Below are 19,350 nucleotides of genomic sequence, written 5' to 3'. Positions count from 1 at the left end.
GGTCAACAACGTCAGCCACTGACCCCAGGTACTTGAGCACCATAGAAAACAAACAGTGATAATTTTACAGGAAGAGATTATATTTAGTTTGCTTGGTCCTTTTTAAGTTTGATGTTTGCAAGTTCTTTGTTCGCGTGAAAGTTGAATTATGATGTTCAATTTTATGTGTTGGGCTGATGTTTAACTTCCTGTCTTACTTTGTTTTCTCTATTCATTGTTGCAGTGCAGATATGTTTTCTTCACTGAAGTAGTGTCAGCTAGCTAACTTTGCTACTCTGCCTTGCCATGAATGCTTCACTTGAGCTGAGACAAACGATGAATGATGTATGAATGTTTGCTTCACTTGATGATATGGCATTCTATGATATGTTGCTTTATGAGAATGGTGGTATTTTTCAAGGCAACTATTACTATATTCAGTCACTGCACATTGTTATAATACTTATGTTTCTTAGAAGTCGTCTAATCATTATTGACTTATTGTTCATATTTCAGTCAATTTTGGCTTATGACTATTGTCCTTGATCTCATCTTTCCTAATCAAGTGCTCTACAACTTTTGTGTTACATTATTTGCTAAGATGCAATAATATTAGGTAATTAAAGGTGCAACCTATGATGATAGAAGAAAAGAACTTGATTCAAAGGTATCAATTCAATTGATTGGAAATTAAATCATGCAACATAAGAACATGATTGATTACATGCAAACACAAGTAGCTAAGTTCAGATTCAAGCTAATACAAAAATAAAAATAGTAAGAGTAATTGATCTAAACTTGAATTAGACCCTGCCTAAAGAGGTCATTGTAGGTCTTCTTGTTGTAAACGTTACCCTCTGCATCCTCGTATTCCTCGAGTGCATCAGGCTGCCACAATGACAACCCTTTCCTGAGCTGAATCTGCTGCCACAGCTCCTTGGCATCATCGATTCGAGTGATCTCATGAAAGGTCTTGGTGTTGGGTATACCCAAGCAACTCATCCCATGCTGATGACGCAGTCCATGGAAGTGGTTTTCAAAATCCCTTCGGCCCTTGTAGGTGAAGTTGCCACAAATCTCACACTTAAATTCTTGGTTAAGGCCGTGAAGCTTGTAGAGCCAGTAAGGTATAGGCTTCCCATCCCAACCCAGTGGCAACTTAAGCGGATTACAATCTGTTTTGTCGTCGTAGTCCTCTTCTGCATCATCACTTCCTATGTCATGTACTCGATCACGAGCTAACTCATCGGAAGTCATCCCCTGCCTGTTCCTAACACGTTCTCTAGTCCGCTCAAGAACGTCTTTTAGAATCTCACACAACTTCTTTACTTTGGCTTCAATTAGTCCAATTTCGCCGCCTTTTAACTTCTTGAAATGCTTTCGGTCAATCATCTCTATAGGCGTATTCTTGACATGTAGAAGTCTCTCCGCTCTTTGGTAGAGCGTACCACCAGATTTAACCCCCAAAGTGTTCAACGCCTCGTTAAGCTTCATCGGTCCTAACTCAATTAGACTCTCAACCGTGTCATATCCATCAAACTGCTCGATCACATCATTGACCACACACATTGGCCTAGGCCGCTTTTTACCTATTTCAAATTCAGATTCGACGATCTTAAATACCCTGTCTAGGAACAACAATGGTTTCGTACGATCCAAGAAAGATGTCAAGTACGCGAGCACACCCTCCATATACTCTTTGTATTGTGCAGTAGCCTTGTATTTGGAAGGAATCATATCAATTGTAGGAAAATTATCAAGATAAACCACATATTTGATAGGATGACCGAATTTAGAATTAATATACCTGTTGTAACACTCGTGTAAATCGACATATTGTCCGAAACATTCTTCACCACTGAAGGGTATCTCCATGTTTTGTAAGTTAGCCAACATCTGCTCGTACTGCTCTCCATCACGGACCACCGTAGAAGCCGCCTCGGGGTTTCGACGCCCGGATTCTCGTATCATCTTTAACATGTCATAAAACACGTCAAACACCTTACTATTATTGTAAACATCCATCTTACCAGATTTTCCTTGATTATCAAACAAGTTTCAATTCTCTCGTAAACTAATACTCGTACAAAGCTAATGACATATACTGTATGTTTTTATTGAAACAAAGCTACATATGTATTTATATTATTGCTGTGGGAGGCCATCATCAAACCGACCTAACATTGGTTTTAGAAACCGATCTAATCACATATACTTGATCATCACGAATTCTATTCTAAATTGAATTATGCTAGATTTTAGCAAAATTTATATTTTTGGTAAGTATTGTTATATTTTTTTTGATGGAAAGTATTGTTATATTTTTGGCAAATTTTACCTAAGCTCTTAAAAAAAAAAAAAAAAAAAACAGTTAATAATTTTTTTTTTAAAAAAAACCCTTACAACTGTAATTGGATAAGCTTGAATAGAAAACTGAAAGAATTTAATTCCGTGAGCTTTCCATTATCATCAAAAAAAAAAAAAAAAAAAAAAAAACACGAATATATATTTGGGATATATTTGGGTAGAGTTTGGAAAAGAAACACCTAACTTAATCCCTTAATATTTGGGATAACTATTGACTAAGGGCCTGTTCTGATTGACTGAAATCAACTGAACTGAACTGAACTGAACTAAACTTATTAATTAGTGATTTTTAATTACGGATTAGTGGTCTCTGATTATATATTACTATACCTATGTGTATATACAAATGTACATATTAAAATTCTTACGAAAAATATACTATATAATTATAAAATTTATGGAAAATATATTAAAAACTTGAAACCTCTAAATATTTTAAACACATATACTATTTAATTTTAAAATAAAATAGTATTATGACAAAAGAACACAAAACACTTACATGTATCTAACCCATTTTAAAAAATTAAAAAAAAAATTAAAAAATTAAAAAAAAAAAGAAAAGAAAAAATACGATCCTAGGTAATGGAGGAGAAAAATAACACAAAACACTTACATGTATCTACAACCTAAATTGATGCCGCAAATGGAATTACGTTTTCAGTTGCAAATAATCGTTGTTTGTTGTACTCTACACAATTTTATTCGTTTATATGAACTAGGGATTCCATTCACGCACCAAGTTGAAGTCATGGAGCGAAGAGAAGATCATACTATGTACGATCCTAGCAGAAAAGCAGTTATGGATATTGTACGACAAGAAATAACTGATCAGATATGGGAGTCAGTTTAGAGGAATGCCGAGGTAATGGAAGAGCTTGGTGGACAAGAAGAAGACAAAGAACTAACTGACTATGAAAATTAGTTTAAGTTGTGTAGTACTCTAATTTTCTCAATAAGATTAACAATAGAAATGTGTATCAAAAAAATAGAACCATTTGAACAATGAATTGTATCAATATTATTATTATTATTATTATTATTAATATTATTATTATTATTAATTATTATTATTATTATTATAATTAATTATTGATTATTATAATTAGTATTATTGTTTTGTTATTATTATTATTATTTATTCATGATTATTATTATTATTTATTGATAATAATAATAATAATAATAATAATTATTATTATTATTATTATTTGTTGTTGTTGTCGTCGTTGTAATAAGAGCTTAAAAGAATGAAATTTGGCTTTATATCATTAGCAATATCATTAGACATAAGAGCTGAACTGAACTGAGCTGAGCTGAACTGAACTGAACTGAATTTCAACGGAAGAGAACATGCCCTAAAGCTACGCCTAACCCCTATACAAAGATATATACAAAATATATGATACATACGGAATATAATAGATGAAGCCCGTGCAATGCACGGTTTGTTTGAATTTTTTTTTTTTTTAATTTATGTGCTAAAATTGGTTATATATTTAGATAAAATTCCTAATATCTAAAGATAATATTTTATATTTAATTAATTTAAATCTAAAAATCTTATTCGCCAATTTTGTTTACGTGGCATTTGAATTATTTAATTATAAAAGTTTATAATAATCTCTTATTTAATTGGCTACTACTAAGATTTATAACCCTACGTGTCGCACTAAGAAAATTAGATCCTACGTGGCTCTCTAAAAACTCGGGAGAAAAACTCTCCTTTATATATATATATATATATATATATATATATATATATATATATATATATATATTAGATTGTATTTTAGCTGAGAAAATTCAAGTGAGAATTGGAGTTTCCTTGGCAATATAATGCTAATCGTCATTCAAAGACAAGTAGAGTAACAACATAAGATGTGCGATAACTCAGATTTTACCGATGGAAAGCTCTAAAAACTTTTTAATTTCTTTATTTTTTCGTCTGCTAAGGATTGAAAATATAGGGTTTTATAAACTTCGTAAAAATTTCGGTATCACATGAGTATTTTCACCCAAACAACTATGCATCAATGAATTTCAAGCCGAAAATTACATATTTCGTCCGCTCCAAAAGTCTTGCAACAGTTTGCTGACGGACATGCTTGCCGATGCACAATGTAAGTTTAACATTAAATATTTATAAATATGTATCAACAAAAGTTATGAAAAAAAAAAATTAAATAAATATTAAGACTAATTCGACAATATTTGCGTTTTATTGTTCTTGTTTAAACACTAAAGAGTCCCTCGAGTAGGGTTCGGGTGCTTTGCTAGGGTTTGTTCTGTAAGTTCGTTGTTCTTGATTTTTGCATCAATTTTCATATCTTTTTCTCACAAATTTCACTTGTCGATTGTGTGCCTCTCTATTTGTTTGCAATTATGGCTGATGATCTTGTATAAGAATGGGAAAAACTTCGGTTGATAGAGGAAGAGTACAAGGTGTACGGTCAGGACTTTTAGGAGCCTAATGATACGATTTCCAAGTCTCGAATTGAACTCTCTTTGGTTGGAAAACTGCTAACCAAAAAACCTTTCAATACCAAGGCTATGATTAGAGTATTGAAAAACGGCAAAAACCTATGGCGTTTCATTGATAATGTGGCGTTTGTATGATTGAAACAAACTTATTCGTCATACAATTTTTTGATGAGGATGATAAGAAGAGGGACATGGATGGAAGACCATGGGCTTTTGATAACCAAATTCTGCTTCTCCAAGAACTCAAAGGCGACGAACAACCTTTTGAGGTGTCTTTCCAATAGTCTCCTTTCTGGATTAGGGTGTTGGATGTACCGTTTTGTAGACGTACCTTGGGCTTTGCTAAGGAGATAGGTGATAGCTTTGGTGGCTTCTTGGAATTTGATGATTCCGACCCATTGGGGTGGGAAAAATTTATGCGTATCAAGGCTATGATTGATGTGGCAAAGCCGCTAAGGAGAGGGATGAAAATTGTTGTTGGTGATGGAAAGACAAAGTGGGTCGGCTTCAAGTATGAGCGTCTAGGGGATTTCTACTACTATTGTGGAAGGCTAGGACACGCGGATAAAGAATTTTGCTTCTTTGAAGAGAGTGAGGATGAAGCCACGGTGGTCAATATGGCCCTTTCTTAACAGCCTCCCCAATGCAACGTTCTAGAGTCAATGATGCTGATAGAGAAAAAGAGAGACAGTGGGTGGAAAATCTTGCTCGAGGAAAATCAACGCGTTGATTACTATACAATGACCCAAAGGCTATACGACTTGGGCCTCCATGTGTTGCACGTAAGCAGTTGTTTAACTCCCCAAGCTCCTATAATTCTGACTCTCTTAAGACTAGAGAAGCTTCATTGAGAGTGGTAACTGATCCGAGGACCAACAAGGCTGTGCTATGACCATTTACGGTTCAAGAAATTGCCGACTCACCAAGTGAGGAGGCAAGTAATGTTGCTGCTACTAATACTCTGTCGCTGCCAGACGTACAAAGCCACGGGGAGGTGTCGAATTCCCAAATTTCTCATACAGGAGTAAAACAAAATAATAAGTGGAAGCGTGTGGAACGAATTACTCCTAATAGTGAATATGATACTATGATGTCTGATGTTGAAATATCTTTGGTAGGGGGGGAAAAGGAAGGGGGAGGGAGTTTTATGTGATAATAATTCACTACCACAAAAACTAGAATAAGAAACGCAAGATATAGAACGGTTGACTTAGATAGGCGATCTCCAGGATCATATAGAACGCTTATCTAAGTTAACCGTTCTATTTGATTTATTTATTATTTTTATTAAATTACAAATTTAATTCATAGAACGCATATCATAGCTAACTGTTCTATTTGGTACATCCAAATTTTACACTTACAATATAGATCGCCCCTTTTCGTTAACCGTTCTATATGTTTAACATTTTTTTTAAAAAAAAAATAAATAAGAAAAATCTAACATATTAAAAGGCCCAAAATTCTAACCCTAACTCCTCTTAACTCCTAAAATAGCCGTCAATCCCATCATATGTTCCTTCATAACTTCATCTTCATTTCCTTTGCTTTCACTTCTTCCCTCCTTTGAAATCCTAACTCCTTTCTCTTCTACCTTCATCCCTCAATGCCCAAAAAACTCCGAGCTGCAAATCCTCCTTTCTGTCTTCTTCCTTTGTTTACAACTGTCTTATCTTTGCATCGCCGTTGATGTTACGGAGAATCTAGAAATAAATCGAGCCTTGTTTTCCAACCCCAACCCGATGCAGTGCGGTGCGCGAAAGATCGAACCATCGAATTTGTGTTATTGCTCTGTTAATGGTAGCAAGCCTGTTGCGGGTTGAATGGTATTCACCTTTACGGAGGTAGCTTGTTTAATTCTCAATAATTAAGTATATATCTACAACTTTTATCAATTGATTTTTTGTGTTATGATTTGGATTAAATTCTAATTTTTCATCTTTGCTTTGTGGGTGTTTGGTGCGGCTTCACTATTTGCGTGACTATTGGTGGCAACGCTCCGGTGGTTGAGGTTTATGGAAGCGCTGGCTCCGGTGGTTGAGGTTGGTGGAAGCGCTGGCTGCGGTGGTTGAGGTTGGTGGAAGCACAATAGAGGCTACTGTTGAATTGTTCAATAGGATTATTATTAGCATATTGATAATTATTAAGTTAAATTAGATCATTGTATCAAATACATTTGGATGTAATATTTTTTTTGAACCATCAGATGTAATTACAAATTACTCGCAATTAAATATAAAGGATAATAAATAAAGGTTGTTTGAATTTGGCATTTGATTTCTACTTTTACAATTTCAATTCAATTTATTTATAGATTAGTACTCTGTATATAGGCAACATCCATGATGCAAAAATTATTTATTTTTTTTAAAAAAATAATGACAAAGAGAACGGTTATCTTTGCTAACCGTTCTCTTTTATTCATTTTTTTTATAAGCTTATGAAATAGGAAAGAGAACGGTTATCTCTACCATATAGAACGCCTCTTGCACCCGTTCTCTTTTCCCTTGCATATAGAACGCCTCATGTACTCGTTCTGTAAACTTTACACATCGCTTAGCAGAAGAACGCCTCTGAGGCGTTTTATAAGGCCTATTTCAACCGTTCTCTATTCCATTTTTTGTACTATAATAATTGTATGGGGAGTGGGGAGGGTAGCAAAAAAGCAAAATTTGTTGAGTCTGATGTTGTGTGTGATGTGAATGTGCAAGTGGAGGGTCTTGGTGTTGACTAAGCCCTCGAAAAACAATAAAATATTAAGTTGGAACTGCTTCGGGCTTGGCAACCCAAGGTCAGTTAGAGCCCTCAAAATCTTTATTGGAGGGATAGGCCAGATTTAGTTTTTGTAATGGAAACTAAAGTTCATGAAAGCAGTCTTAATAAAATTAGAAACCGTTGTGGTTATACGAATGGTATTTGTTTGAGTATTTTTGGAAGTTCGGGGGGTTGGGGCTTTGGTGGAATGACATGAAGATTGATGTAGTATCATATATATTCATTACATCATTTTTATGTTAATGTGCGTGATGCTAATAATGTGCCTTCTTGGAGAGCGGTGGGAATTTATGGTTGGCCGGAGCAAGCCAATAAGCATCATACATGGTCTCTTATGTCTTCTATTATAGGGCTTGATTCCTTGCCTTGCATTATGTTTGGTGATTTTAATGAAATATTGAGTATGAATGGGAAGGAAGGTGTGGTCCCTAGAAACGAGAGGTTGATGGATGCTTTCCGGGAGACAATTGATAGGTGTGCCTTACGTGACCTTGGTTATAAAGGTAATATCTTTACGTAGGATAGAGGCAAATCTATGGCCACATATGTTCGAGAGCGACTAAATCGCTTTTTGGCAAACGATAGCTGGTGCAATTTGTTTCCAGAGTACACTGTTCGTCATCTTCCGATCCTTAAACCCGATCATGCTCTAATCTTACTTTCTACAGAGAAAAACCGGGCTGAAGATGGTGGTAGTACGGGCTTTAAATTTGAGCATTTTTGGCTTGCAAAAGAAGAATGTGGCGAGGTGGTGGCTGGGGCGTGGTCAGGGGCAGATGGTCTTGGCTTACCTCAGAAATTAGCGGTTTGTGGGGAGAAATTGGGTAGCTAGGCTGCTCTCACCTTTGGGTCCATAAAGAAGAAGATTAAAAAGGCAGAAAAGGCTCTAAAAATTCTGAAAGAGGGTGCCATGGATGGCGAGAGACTGGAGAGATGTAACACTCTTGTGGCAGAGTTAGATTCTCTATATTTGCTCGAAGAATCTTATTGGTTCATCCGTGCTCGTGCTAATGAACTTCGTGATGGGAATAAAAATACAAAATATTTCCATCACAAAGCAGTCAACGTAAAGCACGGAATAGGATTAAGGGCCTATTTGATGATAATGGAGACTGGAAAACGGATCGTGTTGACATCGAGAGACTTATTGAGGCTTACTTCTCCAATTTGTTTGCAACTAGCTCCCCAACTGGTTTCTAGGGAGTGATGGAGGGACTGGAACTGATGGTTACTGCAGATTTGAATGGGATTCTTGACAAGGAACCTACTGGCGAGGGGATAAAAAATGCTCTGTTCCAAATGCACCCAAATGCCCTGATGGTATGCACGCTTTATTTTATCAGAAATTTTGGCATGTTGTTGGTTCGGATATAATTGCTTATGTTCAAAATTGGTGGAGGGGTGACATTGATATTTCGGGAATAAATAATATGTGTGTTGTCCTTATTCCAAAATGTGATGCCTAGAAGATGATTTCGAAATTTAGACCAATTAGCTGCTGCAATGTTATTTATAAAATTGTCTCAAAAGTGCTTGCGAATAAATTAAAATTTTTTTTGGGTGATATTATATCCTCGAATCAGAGTGCTTTTGTACCGCAGAGACTGATAACTGATAATGATATCATAGCATTTGAGATATTTCATGCTATGAAGAGGGGCAGTGAGGGGAAGGATGGTAACATTGCATTGAAGCAGGATATGAGCAAGGCTTATGATCGTGTTGAATGGGTGTTTCTGGAACAAGTTATGCCAAAATTGAAATTTTTGACCAAATGGATTCATCGGGTAATGTTATGCATTAGTAGTGTTTCTTTCGCTTTCAAGATTAATGGTCGAATTTATAAACCTCCTGTCGAGAGGATTACAGCAAGGTGACCCTATCTCTTCGTACTTATTTCTGTTATGTGCGGATGCTTTTTCGACGTTGATTACCAAGGCAGCCAATGATAATTTTATTCATGGTGCTAGGATTTGCAAGGGTGCTCCAAGAGTGTCTCATCTATTTCTTACCGATGATAGTATCCTTTTGCCAAGAGCCAGCACGCTAGAATGCTCGACTATAGCTAACATTATTAGCACATATGAGAGAGCATCGGGTCAGAAAAACAATTTAAGCAAGACTGGGGTATTTTTTAGCAAAAAGGTTTGCACAAGTCGAAGGCAAGAAACTATCGAGATTTTGGGGGTCCGGGAGGTTGAGAGGCATGAAAAATATCTTGGTTTGCTGACTATTATAGGGAGGTCGAAAAAAGCTGTTTTTGCCGGATTGAAGGAAAGACTATGGAAAAAATTGCAGGGTTGGAAGGAAAAAATCATGTCTACTCCGGGCAAGGAAGTTCTTATTAAAGCGGTGGCCCAAGCAATCCCGACGTACATGATGAGCATTTTTAAGATTCCCGATGGCATTATTGATGAGTTTCACGTTATGCTGTCTCGGTTTTGGTAGGGGTCTTCGGAGGGGCTAGTAAGCTCCATTGGCAACGATGGGAACTTCTGTGTAGGCCGAAAGCTCAAGGAGGTATGGGGTTCTGTGATCTGAAGTTATTCAATCAAGTTCTCCTAGCCAAGCAAATTTGGCGCTTGCATCATAACCCGAGTACGTTTATTCATGTTGGTGGCTCTCTAGTGTTGTCACACAAGATAAGCACGTCGCCCGCCTGCTGGCCGGGCGAATCGAAGTCCTAAAGGCCAAATATTTCAAGAATAGTGATTTGGTGATGGCTAGTAGGGGGTATGATCCGAGTTATGGTTGGAGGAGCATATGGGGGGGGGGGGCGAGAGAATTGCTTCTTGAGGGCCTTAAGTGGAGAGTGGGGAATGGGAGTGACATAAGTGGATGGAGTGATGCTTGGTTGCCTGGGAAGACCTCAACACTTGTCCCAACACCGACAGCTACTGGTAACATGGAGCTACGAGTGATCGACTTGATTGACCATAACTCTAATACATGGGATATTGATGCTATATCCAGTAACTTTTGTGAAGAGGAAATGGCACTGATTCTCACCATCCCTTAATCTCCAAGCAGACCGAAGGATGTGATGTTTTGGTAGTTGTCGAAGGATGGAGCATATAACGTAAATCGTGTTATTTGCTGGGAAAGAAGGTGATAAATTCAACTCCAGAGGTGGACTTGGACGTTGTCTGGAATTAATTTGGTCCCTCACTTGCCCACCAAAATTGAAACACTTCCTTTGGCGAGCTTGCAAAGGATTTCTCTCTGTGAAGGAGCGTCTGGCCTACAGGCATATAAGGCATGTTAAATCTGTAACGCATTGGAGGAAACTATAATTCATGCCTGTTATGAATGTACATCAGCTACTGAAATTTGGGGAGCAAGCTCTTTTGTTCAACAAATTCAGCAGGCTCCCTCTTCCAGCTTTGTTGAACGTTTTCTGTGGCTATCTAAAAATGCCTCTCGTGCTGATCTAGTGACTATGGGCTACTTTGTCCTGGGCTTCGTGGCATTGTAGGAATAAGGCTGTCTTCGAGGGTGGCTCGTTGAATGCTGTAGAGGTAGCTAAAGGCTTTGTGAATTTGGTGCGTGAGTGTGATGATTATGCAGGCAGAGTTCATAGCATTCCAGGCCATGTGGGATTTCCATCTGCCAGTTCATGGTGCCGTCCGAGCTAGGGGAGTGTTAAAGTGAACTGTAATGCACACTTGGGTGTTAAAACTGGGCTTGGAGTGGTAATTAGAGACGCTCAGGGTGCTGTACTTGTTGCTGATGTTCGACAGGAGAATGCAGGGCTGGGATGTTGCGTGTGCAGAGGCTGCAACTTGCTGCTTTGGCTTGAGGGTTGCTAGACGCTTGGGATTTGAGCATATCCACTTGGAGAGTGATGATATCAATGTTGTGAAGGCTGTCAAGGATAGAGCAAAGGGGTTTGCACCGGTCTTCCGATCCTTCTATATGATGATATTGCTAGTTTTTCTATTGTTTTTAGTTCCTTTGTTATTTCTCATATTAAGCGGGCGAGTAATACTCTAACGCATAGTGTTGCGAGATGGGATACTAGAGGGTGTGATGAGTTTGTAACTCTGGGTCCGTTTCCTCAAAATTTATCTACTTTGGCGGAAATTGATCTTATTTATTTAATATTATCCGCGGCGTGCTTTCAAAAAAAAATATTTGTTTTTTATTTTTATATACATGGTAAAAAAAAAATATAGTCAAAGTTATGAATAGTGTCCAAGTCAAACCACTTACTCTCAGCTTCATCCCCTACCTCGCATTCTCTAACTTTCAAACCATTCCACACCCAAAATTCTCCCTTACTCCTTACCCCTACCATTTCACCAACTTATTAATAAATAATACGGAGTATAAGGTGCTTTCACTGTATACACTATTATTGCTAGCTATTTTTGTTCTTTGGACTCTATCATAAGCAAAAATAATTTAAGTTCAGTAAATATCAAGTGCAAAAAAAAAAAAAAAAAAAAAATCTTAAAGTAACGTAGAATATTTAAAACATCTACGCTGATAAAATATATAGTACGAAGTACTTGTAAATAACATAGATAACCATAAAATGTCTTGAAATGGGAAATATATCTGCGATAAGCCAACAAGTAATATCACTTCTAAAAGTAAAGGCTTGACAACAAGTCTTTCATAAAGAGAATAAAATTCTACGTTTAATACTAATGAAATCATCAAAACCATAGACATAAGACAATTGTTCAAAAACAATTTTTATTGGATACTGCTAAAACTTGTGCAAATCTCAACCAAATTTAGCCGGCCTCTATCCCTTGTTACCATTAGTGAAAATCATAGCCTTGCGCCTTAGCTGTTGAAAAGAACCAATCAAGCACAATTATCAATTAGCTTAGGGCCTGTTCTCTTACGTTGAAAATTCAGTTCAGTTTAGTTCAGCTGAGTTCAGTTCAGTTCAATTCAGCTCCTAATTTCCTTCTCTTATAAAATATTCATTTCAGTTCAGTTCAGTTCAGCACAGTTCAGCACAGTTCAGCTGAGTTCAGTTCAGTTCAGTTCAGCTGAGTTCAGTTAATGAGAACAAACCCTTAGTATGAGTTAAAAAAATGTTCATAATTATGAAAAAGGGTTTAGTTTAATTATTGGATGAATTTTGTAAAAGATGGTAGCTATACCTCATTAGAATGTCCACATTTCTTCTTGCGGCAATTAGTAGACCTCAAAGGCAAGCGAGCATAGCACCTGTCACAAACGTGTCAAAATTTTTGCATTGACAAGAGTAAATTTAACATGGGTAAAGTAGTGGTTTAGCAATGACAAAAAGCAAAGATGCAAAATCTTACTTGCGGCAAATCAACTTATCCTGGTTAGATTTACGAGCCAAAGCCATCAAAGATGGTGGATAACTTAATTTTCCAGATCCTCCTCCTCTAAGTCTCAACACAAGGTGAAGAGTTGATTCTACACGGTAGCAAATTAAATATATATATATAAAAAAAAAATTAAAAAAAAAAAATCAATTAAGAACAAATAAAAGTAAGGCTAAGAAAAGAAATTAATTAAACACATCAAAATAATCTTAAACATGAGGATGTCTAGTTTCTCACGTTGAATTCATTTCTAAGGGGCATTTTTGTAAATAAATCAATAACTTTTTCAATGATGGAAGGAAAATAGATCATTCATCTATAAATTTGTAAAATTATGCACTAATCAAATTAAATATTGACACACAACGCAAGCCATCAACCACTTAAAATTAAGGGTATTATTATATATGAACAAGTGAACAACCATACTAATAATATACCTTTCTGGATGTTGTAATCAGCAAGAGTACGGTCATCCTCTAGTTGCTTTCCGGCGAAGATTAATCGCTGCTGGTCCGGTGGTATACCTTCAAAATTATTTAATATTACCGGTTAATGCTCTTATTCACTTATTTATATTAGTAGATTCATATACAATTGAGTGTTGTAACATATAACACATCTTGTCATTCTAATTATTTAACATTTACCTCTCTTGTTATGCATTAGCAAACGTGAAAAGAGAACTAATTCATGTAAATAAAAACGGAAAAAACATACTACCTCCTTTTTTATTTAGTTGACACATTTTGACTTTAGCACTATTAACACGTGTTTTGTGCTTTATACGTAATGAAAAATATAGTGATGTAGGATCTTGTTAGATTCGTCACGTTATAAACTTTCAAAATATCAACTTTTCATAATTTTTTGTAACACCCCCAAATCTCCCTCTACGGAAATACTAGTATACTACGTATAATTATACCGTAGAGATAGACTTAAGCGTATTACCGCCGCGTGATTACGCAAGGCTACTCATCTTACTAAAAACAACAATACTTTGCAGCGGAAACTTCAATACTCTTCTTTATTAATAATAACCATAAATAGTAACCAAAGTTATGAGTACTTAAAATAGATACAAGACCAAATTCCTAATTTAGTGAAAACCAATCCCGGGACTCCAATGCATCATTTATTGACTCCAACCTGAAAATAAGCGACACTGCTTACCATTACGGTAAACAGGGCGAACCAAAACAAATAAGAAGTACGGGTTAGCAAAATATGCTGAGTACGATAGGTGCAAGATAATTAAACTCAATTTATTCGCAAACATGCTTTAAAACCAATTTCCAATAAATGATCCAATAATTCCAAACTCATGGTTTAAAACCAATTCTCAATAATTCCAATATCAATAATCAATAAAACCAATTCCAATTATTTAAAACCAATTCCTTATATTAAAACCAATTCCTCTCCCAAGTGTGCACACCCCCCAAGCTAGTCTCCTTATATTACAAGGCTATTCTTGAGGAAAGACTAGGTCATACAAAGTCCATAGTCTTATCAATAAACCAAATCCGCATAGTGGGATTACTAACATGCTTATAAAGCATAAATAATAATAAATCCATGATTCAATAAATCCTCTTTTAAATCCAATAATTCAACCTTTAATAATAATAATTCAAACTTCTTTTAATAAATTCAACATGCTTTTAAAATCAATCCCTTTTAAACATGAATAATAAATAATCAAAACATGTAATAAAAATTCATACTCCAATTTAATTATTAAAACCAATCCTTTAAACATACTTTTAATTCATAAACCATAATTCAATTCAATTTAATTCAATTCATCATTCAAACATGTCATTCAAACCGATCACTTTCAAGGTATCTAGCCACCTAACGTACCTTGATCTCCACTTAGCCAACAACACTTCAAAAGAACTCTCAAGTAGCTTGATCAAAAACACCCTACAAATAAATATAACCTTAATCAATATAAGGTTAACAAATAATCACAAATAATTAAATTAAACCCTCCCAACTATATGTACATGAACCTCTTAAATTAATTCGACATGAATATTATTAAAACATGATTTTATATAATTAAAACTACTCATAATAATTTCATATTAATCTCCCATAATAATAATAATAATAATTGAATAAAAGAAAAGGAGAAGAAAAGAATTGGATTTGCGCAGGAAATAATAGGCAGAACTTTCAGAGGCTATAACTCCTTCAATATAGCTCCGAATTGAGTGATTCTTGAGCCTAACCTCAAGGATTTTTCGAGAGGAACAACCTTCTGTGAAATGTCACTACCCCAAAAACTGACCAGAAGTGCCCGAAAATTGGCTTCAAAGATGGACGGGATGATTTGTGTAAAATTGAGGAGAAGAAAAGAAGAGAATTTGTGTGAAGAATGTGAGAGGTATGAAGGGGTATTTATAGGCTAGTATGTGCATGAATTATGGTAGGAAAATGTAGGAATAATTATGGTAATTAGGGTTTAAGAGATTACTTGGAGAAGTAAGCAAAGATTTAAGAAAGGTTTTGATATTTGAAGGGATTGTGTATAATTGAATATGGAAGGTATGTATGTCATGAAAAATATTAAGGAAATTGGAATTGCTTGGGGAATAATTAAGAAGAATGAATGGAAACAAAATATAATAATTGGATATCAAAAAGATGGAGAATTAGAATTATGGAAAATAGGAGATTTTAGGGAGATAATTAAAAATACAATTTACCAAAATATTTTCCCAAAATCTTTATGGGATGGCCGAAATTATTGAGCTTTCCTAAGCTCATATTTTCAGCCTTCCTATTTAGTATTTAGGAATATATTTTGCTCGTTTTAAGGAATTAAAAATAATTGTGTATATAATATATATTGTAATAAATAATTAAATAATAAAATACCAAATATTTACCAAATAATTTAACTTATAAAATCAGATTTTATTCATAAGAAAATCTGAAATTATTAGCTAAATAAATTATATTTTCGGACTTATTAAAATAATAATAAAATATAGCTTTTGCCTTAATTAAAATATCCGAAATATATAAATAATCCGGTTTTTAAAATAGGATAAATGGATAATAAATCTTATCCAAAATAATGATTAGTTTTCAAAATACTTTTGGCGCCAAAATTCAAATATTATTTTGGCTCCAAATAATAAATTTACTAAAATACCCTTTTTATAAAATAATTCCTAATTAATAATTAGGAAAATACGTATGAAAATACGGGGTATTACATTTTTGCTTATCGATAATTACAGATATTAATGATTGAATAAGTACATTGGCAAACGTGACTAAAGAAACGTGTCAACTAAAAAGAAACGAGGAGGTATATAAGTATACAAATTATAATTAATGAACCCTAGCATGCAATGCAAATTGCAATGAAAAATAAAGAAAGAAAAAGGATAGATGTAACACTAACCTTCTTTGTCTTGAATTTTGGCCTTAACATTGTTGATGGTGTCGCTGCTTTCGACCTCGAGAGTGATGGTCTTGCCGGTAAGAGTTTTCACAAAGACTTGCATTTTCTTTGATCTCGATCGAACGCAGGTTACCTTGGTGTTATAGGAGTATCAATGTATGATCATCTTTGGGTTGTATTTATAAATTATAATGGTGATTGGATTAAAACTAATTGAATAAAATTAATAGCTACGAAAACCTCTCCCCAAGGCAATAGTTTTTTTCCTTGAAAAGATTAAAATAAAAAAATAATTAACAAGGAAAACCTCGCCCCAAGGCAATAACTTATTTTCCCTCAAACGAAAATATATGGGCTTTTCTTTTTTTTTTTTTTTTACATAATTAGCCAAGTATAAAAATTTTCCTCCAATTATTATGATGGAAGGATTTGGGTTAGACACTTAGACGAGAAAGAGTGGATGGAGTTAAAAAGGGTCACATCTTATTAGGTTAATACAGCGAGTTGATAATGGACCAGATTAAAAGAAGGTCACAAGTAATTTAATTTACATTATCTATTCTATAGTATTAAATTGGCAAACATTCTCTAGCCATGTATTGACCATGACTAATAGGGTCATGTTCGAAGCTTGTAACCTTAGCCCAAACTATCTACGAATATATGCCTATTGGGTTACTTTACTCAATAACCAGGTCTAATCAAAACCACCCTATTTTGATAAAGTGAATCATACATTCGTAGTTTCATACTACTAATATATTTGAAAGATATTCAACATAAAATTGAGATAGAGATTAACTCAATTAGTTCATTTTTCATAACAAGACGGAAAAACTATAATCATCATTGCATTTAAATTATGTCCAACATTACATGACAATAATATAAATCCAATTCGTTCATTCTGCTCAAAAAGTAAATTTGCAAGGTTTTGATATATACCAACAAAAAATTATCACTCAAATTATAAATAATACTCTTGAATTATTAAATTTTCCCTTGTATCACAAACCTTGAAATAAATAATAATACACCTTGCTTCAAAAAAAAAAAAAAAAAAAAAAAAATAATAATAATACACCTAAACCTAATTATAAAAAAAATTAGCATTCATTAGGCTCAAAGGTAACTAAGGAATAAACAAGATTAAACCCAATACGTATCCCTTCTTGTTGTACATTCCCAATTATAGACATTGATGCTGTTGTTGGTGCAAATGCTAAGCAAAACGTCCCTTCTGTATCCACCGGAATCACGTAATTTTTCGCCGGCAACGCCAAACTCTTTCCACCGGCAAAGTGAAACTCCACCGCCGGAACCTCCACACTTTCTTGTCCTCTAAGGTTGTAACATGTATCAAATATTGCCACCTCATCTGCCCTTGGTAGATGACTAGTCCCCTTACGAAACTCGTCTCGTAGCAACTCGTACACCCGTGATTCCAACCGTGTCACGGCTGTCCCGGTGTCGATGATCACCCCTCCGCTCCCGTCCTTGTCTATTACAAATGATCTAGTAGGGATTGATAATGTTGTACCGCCTACGCTTAGGCCCGTGAGCCCGAGGTAGTAGAAGGTTTCGGCTGTAGGGTTACTTAGTAGTGGTGCTGTGATTAGGGTTGGATCAGCTGGAAGTATTGATGCATTGGTGTTGAAGTTTAGGGAGGAGGTTGAGTTAGATTCACGGTCTACCAGACAGTAGGAGAATGACGTGGCGTTTATTTGAGAAGGTAATGACAATGATGGTGAAGAACCCGTCGTTGTTGTGGCCACATCCGATTGCGACGTCGTGGATGGTGTCCCCACCGTCGAAAGTTATGGTCTCGGTTATGAAGTCGCCCGTGGTGTAGGACCCATCCCCGTAAGATACCTCGTAGATGCAACTCCCCGCACGACACTCGGATTCGTCTAGGGCGTTGCATATTGTGGAGTTGCATGGGAGGGATCCAAATGAGGTGGATTGGGTCGGGTCAAAGATCGGGTCGGGTTGGGTGTAGCATTGGGTACAAGGTTGGCATTGTACCCAACTTAAGTCACTTCCCGTGTCAATGATTACATATGCTTCACGTGGTGGGTTTCCGATCCCCACACGACTAAAGTACTCCCCACTCCCTCGGCTTACACCCGAGACAATGGGGGCTCTTAGATTCTGTTCAGCTGCAAGACTGACTCGCGTATGGATCGAACCAACTCGAATTGTGTCATGAGCTAGCCGAGTCAAAAGAAGTGGTCTGTAGTCGTCATGTTTATTTTGGTACACTGGATGACGTGAGTGTAACTTTAAGCTAAAAGAAGAGTTGTCGGTGCTTTGAAAATGTTGCACATTAGACAATTTATAGGAATTTGGAGCTATTTTTTGAAGGGAAGTTTTGACATTTAAGGTTTTAGTTTTGGACCTAAAAAGTGAATAATCCCTACAAGAAGCTAATAATGGTAATGAAAAAATAGTAAAGATTGCCAAAACAGCAAAATTACATGAATTATGGGATTTTTTAGCCATTAAGAGAAATTGGAGTGATTTAGGAAGGATTAAGGTTAGAGTTTTAAAGGAGTGTTGTCCGACAATAATTGAACTTAAGACATAATTAAGGAGGAGCTTTAGATGATCATATATAAAGATGTATAGGTAATAAGCTGCTACTACAAATTAGAAGACTAGGATTATAGTACCCCCCAACAACTTTTGTAACATACTACTATCATTTATTTTGTACCATTATTCATGATGTTTTTGTGACACTTTTTTGTCAATTTTGTGTTTGGATATGAAGATGAGAGTCTAGAACAATGTTTTAATCTTTTGCTCGTATCAAATTATGGGATTTTCTAACGCGTATCATTGGCACACAATAACACTTAAAAAGATTATCTTTCAATCAATTTAATTATTAACTCCATTTCACACCTAATTAATTTGAAATGGAGAAATTTTTTTAATTTCATACTTGCATTTACATAATTTATAATGCAAAATAAGATTAGACATATCATCAACAATTAG

The 19,350-nt window shown here is 35.4% G+C and overlaps 2 protein-coding genes, 1 long non-coding RNA gene and 2 pseudogenes across 3 annotated transcripts; 2 read left to right on the top strand and 3 right to left on the bottom strand.

The window, feature by feature from the left end:
- Nucleotides 1-771: 771 nt before the first annotated feature.
- LOC145600427 (splicing factor SF3a60 homolog pseudogene) lies at nucleotides 772-2,004 on the bottom strand (annotated as a pseudogene).
- A 4,412-nt stretch (nucleotides 2,005-6,416) lies between these two features.
- Nucleotides 6,417-7,095, top strand: LOC145603096 (uncharacterized). Its single transcript, XR_014104686.1, has 2 exons — nucleotides 6,417-6,674; nucleotides 6,842-7,095. It is a non-coding gene; the product is annotated as an uncharacterized LOC145603096 (long non-coding RNA).
- A 1,716-nt stretch (nucleotides 7,096-8,811) lies between these two features.
- On the top strand, nucleotides 8,812-10,053 carry LOC145600426 (uncharacterized). Its single transcript, XM_081656325.1, has 3 exons — nucleotides 8,812-8,925; nucleotides 9,189-9,478; nucleotides 9,576-10,053. The coding sequence occupies exons 1-3, from the start codon at nucleotides 8,812-8,814 to the stop codon at nucleotides 10,051-10,053; spliced, it is 882 nt and encodes a 293-aa protein (XP_081512451.1).
- A 2,264-nt stretch (nucleotides 10,054-12,317) lies between these two features.
- LOC145601752 (ubiquitin-ribosomal protein eL40 fusion protein-like) lies at nucleotides 12,318-16,493 on the bottom strand. The gene is made up of 5 exons (XM_081657820.1): nucleotides 16,348-16,493; nucleotides 13,361-13,447; nucleotides 12,894-13,011; nucleotides 12,726-12,792; nucleotides 12,318-12,403 (listed from the first exon to the last, which is right to left on the bottom strand). The coding sequence occupies exons 1-5, from the start codon at nucleotides 16,448-16,450 to the stop codon at nucleotides 12,359-12,361; spliced, it is 420 nt and encodes a 139-aa protein (XP_081513946.1). The 5' UTR covers nucleotides 16,451-16,493; the 3' UTR covers nucleotides 12,318-12,358.
- A 562-nt stretch (nucleotides 16,494-17,055) lies between these two features.
- LOC145600425 (protein ASPARTIC PROTEASE IN GUARD CELL 1 pseudogene) lies at nucleotides 17,056-18,849 on the bottom strand (annotated as a pseudogene).
- Between the last annotated feature and the right edge of the window lie 501 nt (nucleotides 18,850-19,350).

This window comes from Chenopodium album, chromosome 21 (assembly GCF_948465745.1).
Source record: "Chenopodium album chromosome 21, dcCheAlbu1.1, whole genome shotgun sequence".
Classification (NCBI taxonomy): Eukaryota; Viridiplantae; Streptophyta; class Magnoliopsida; order Caryophyllales; family Amaranthaceae; genus Chenopodium; species Chenopodium album.
The sequence above is the reverse complement of the archived record's forward strand: the minus strand, read 5'-3'. Positions and strand labels throughout refer to the sequence as shown.

Excerpts from the sequence above, each read along its gene's own strand:
- LOC145600426 (XM_081656325.1), top strand. The coding sequence starts at position 8,812 with ATGGAGGGACTGGAACTGATGGTTACTGCAGATTTGAATGGGATTCTT. Across the intron at positions 8,926-9,188 it reads TGCACCCAAATGCCCTGATG|AGTGCTTTTGTACCGCAGAG; the intron begins GTATGCACGCTT and ends TCCTCGAATCAG. Across the intron at positions 9,479-9,575 it reads GTCGAGAGGATTACAGCAAG|GATTTGCAAGGGTGCTCCAA; the intron begins GTGACCCTATCT and ends TCATGGTGCTAG.
- LOC145601752 (XM_081657820.1), bottom strand. The coding sequence starts at position 16,450 with ATGCAAGTCTTTGTGAAAACTCTTACCGGCAAGACCATCACTCTCGAG. Across the intron at positions 13,448-16,347 it reads CAAAATTCAAGACAAAGAAG|GTATACCACCGGACCAGCAG; the intron begins GTTAGTGTTACA and ends ATAATTTTGAAG. Across the intron at positions 13,012-13,360 it reads TGATTACAACATCCAGAAAG|AATCAACTCTTCACCTTGTG; the intron begins GTATATTATTAG and ends GCTACCGTGTAG.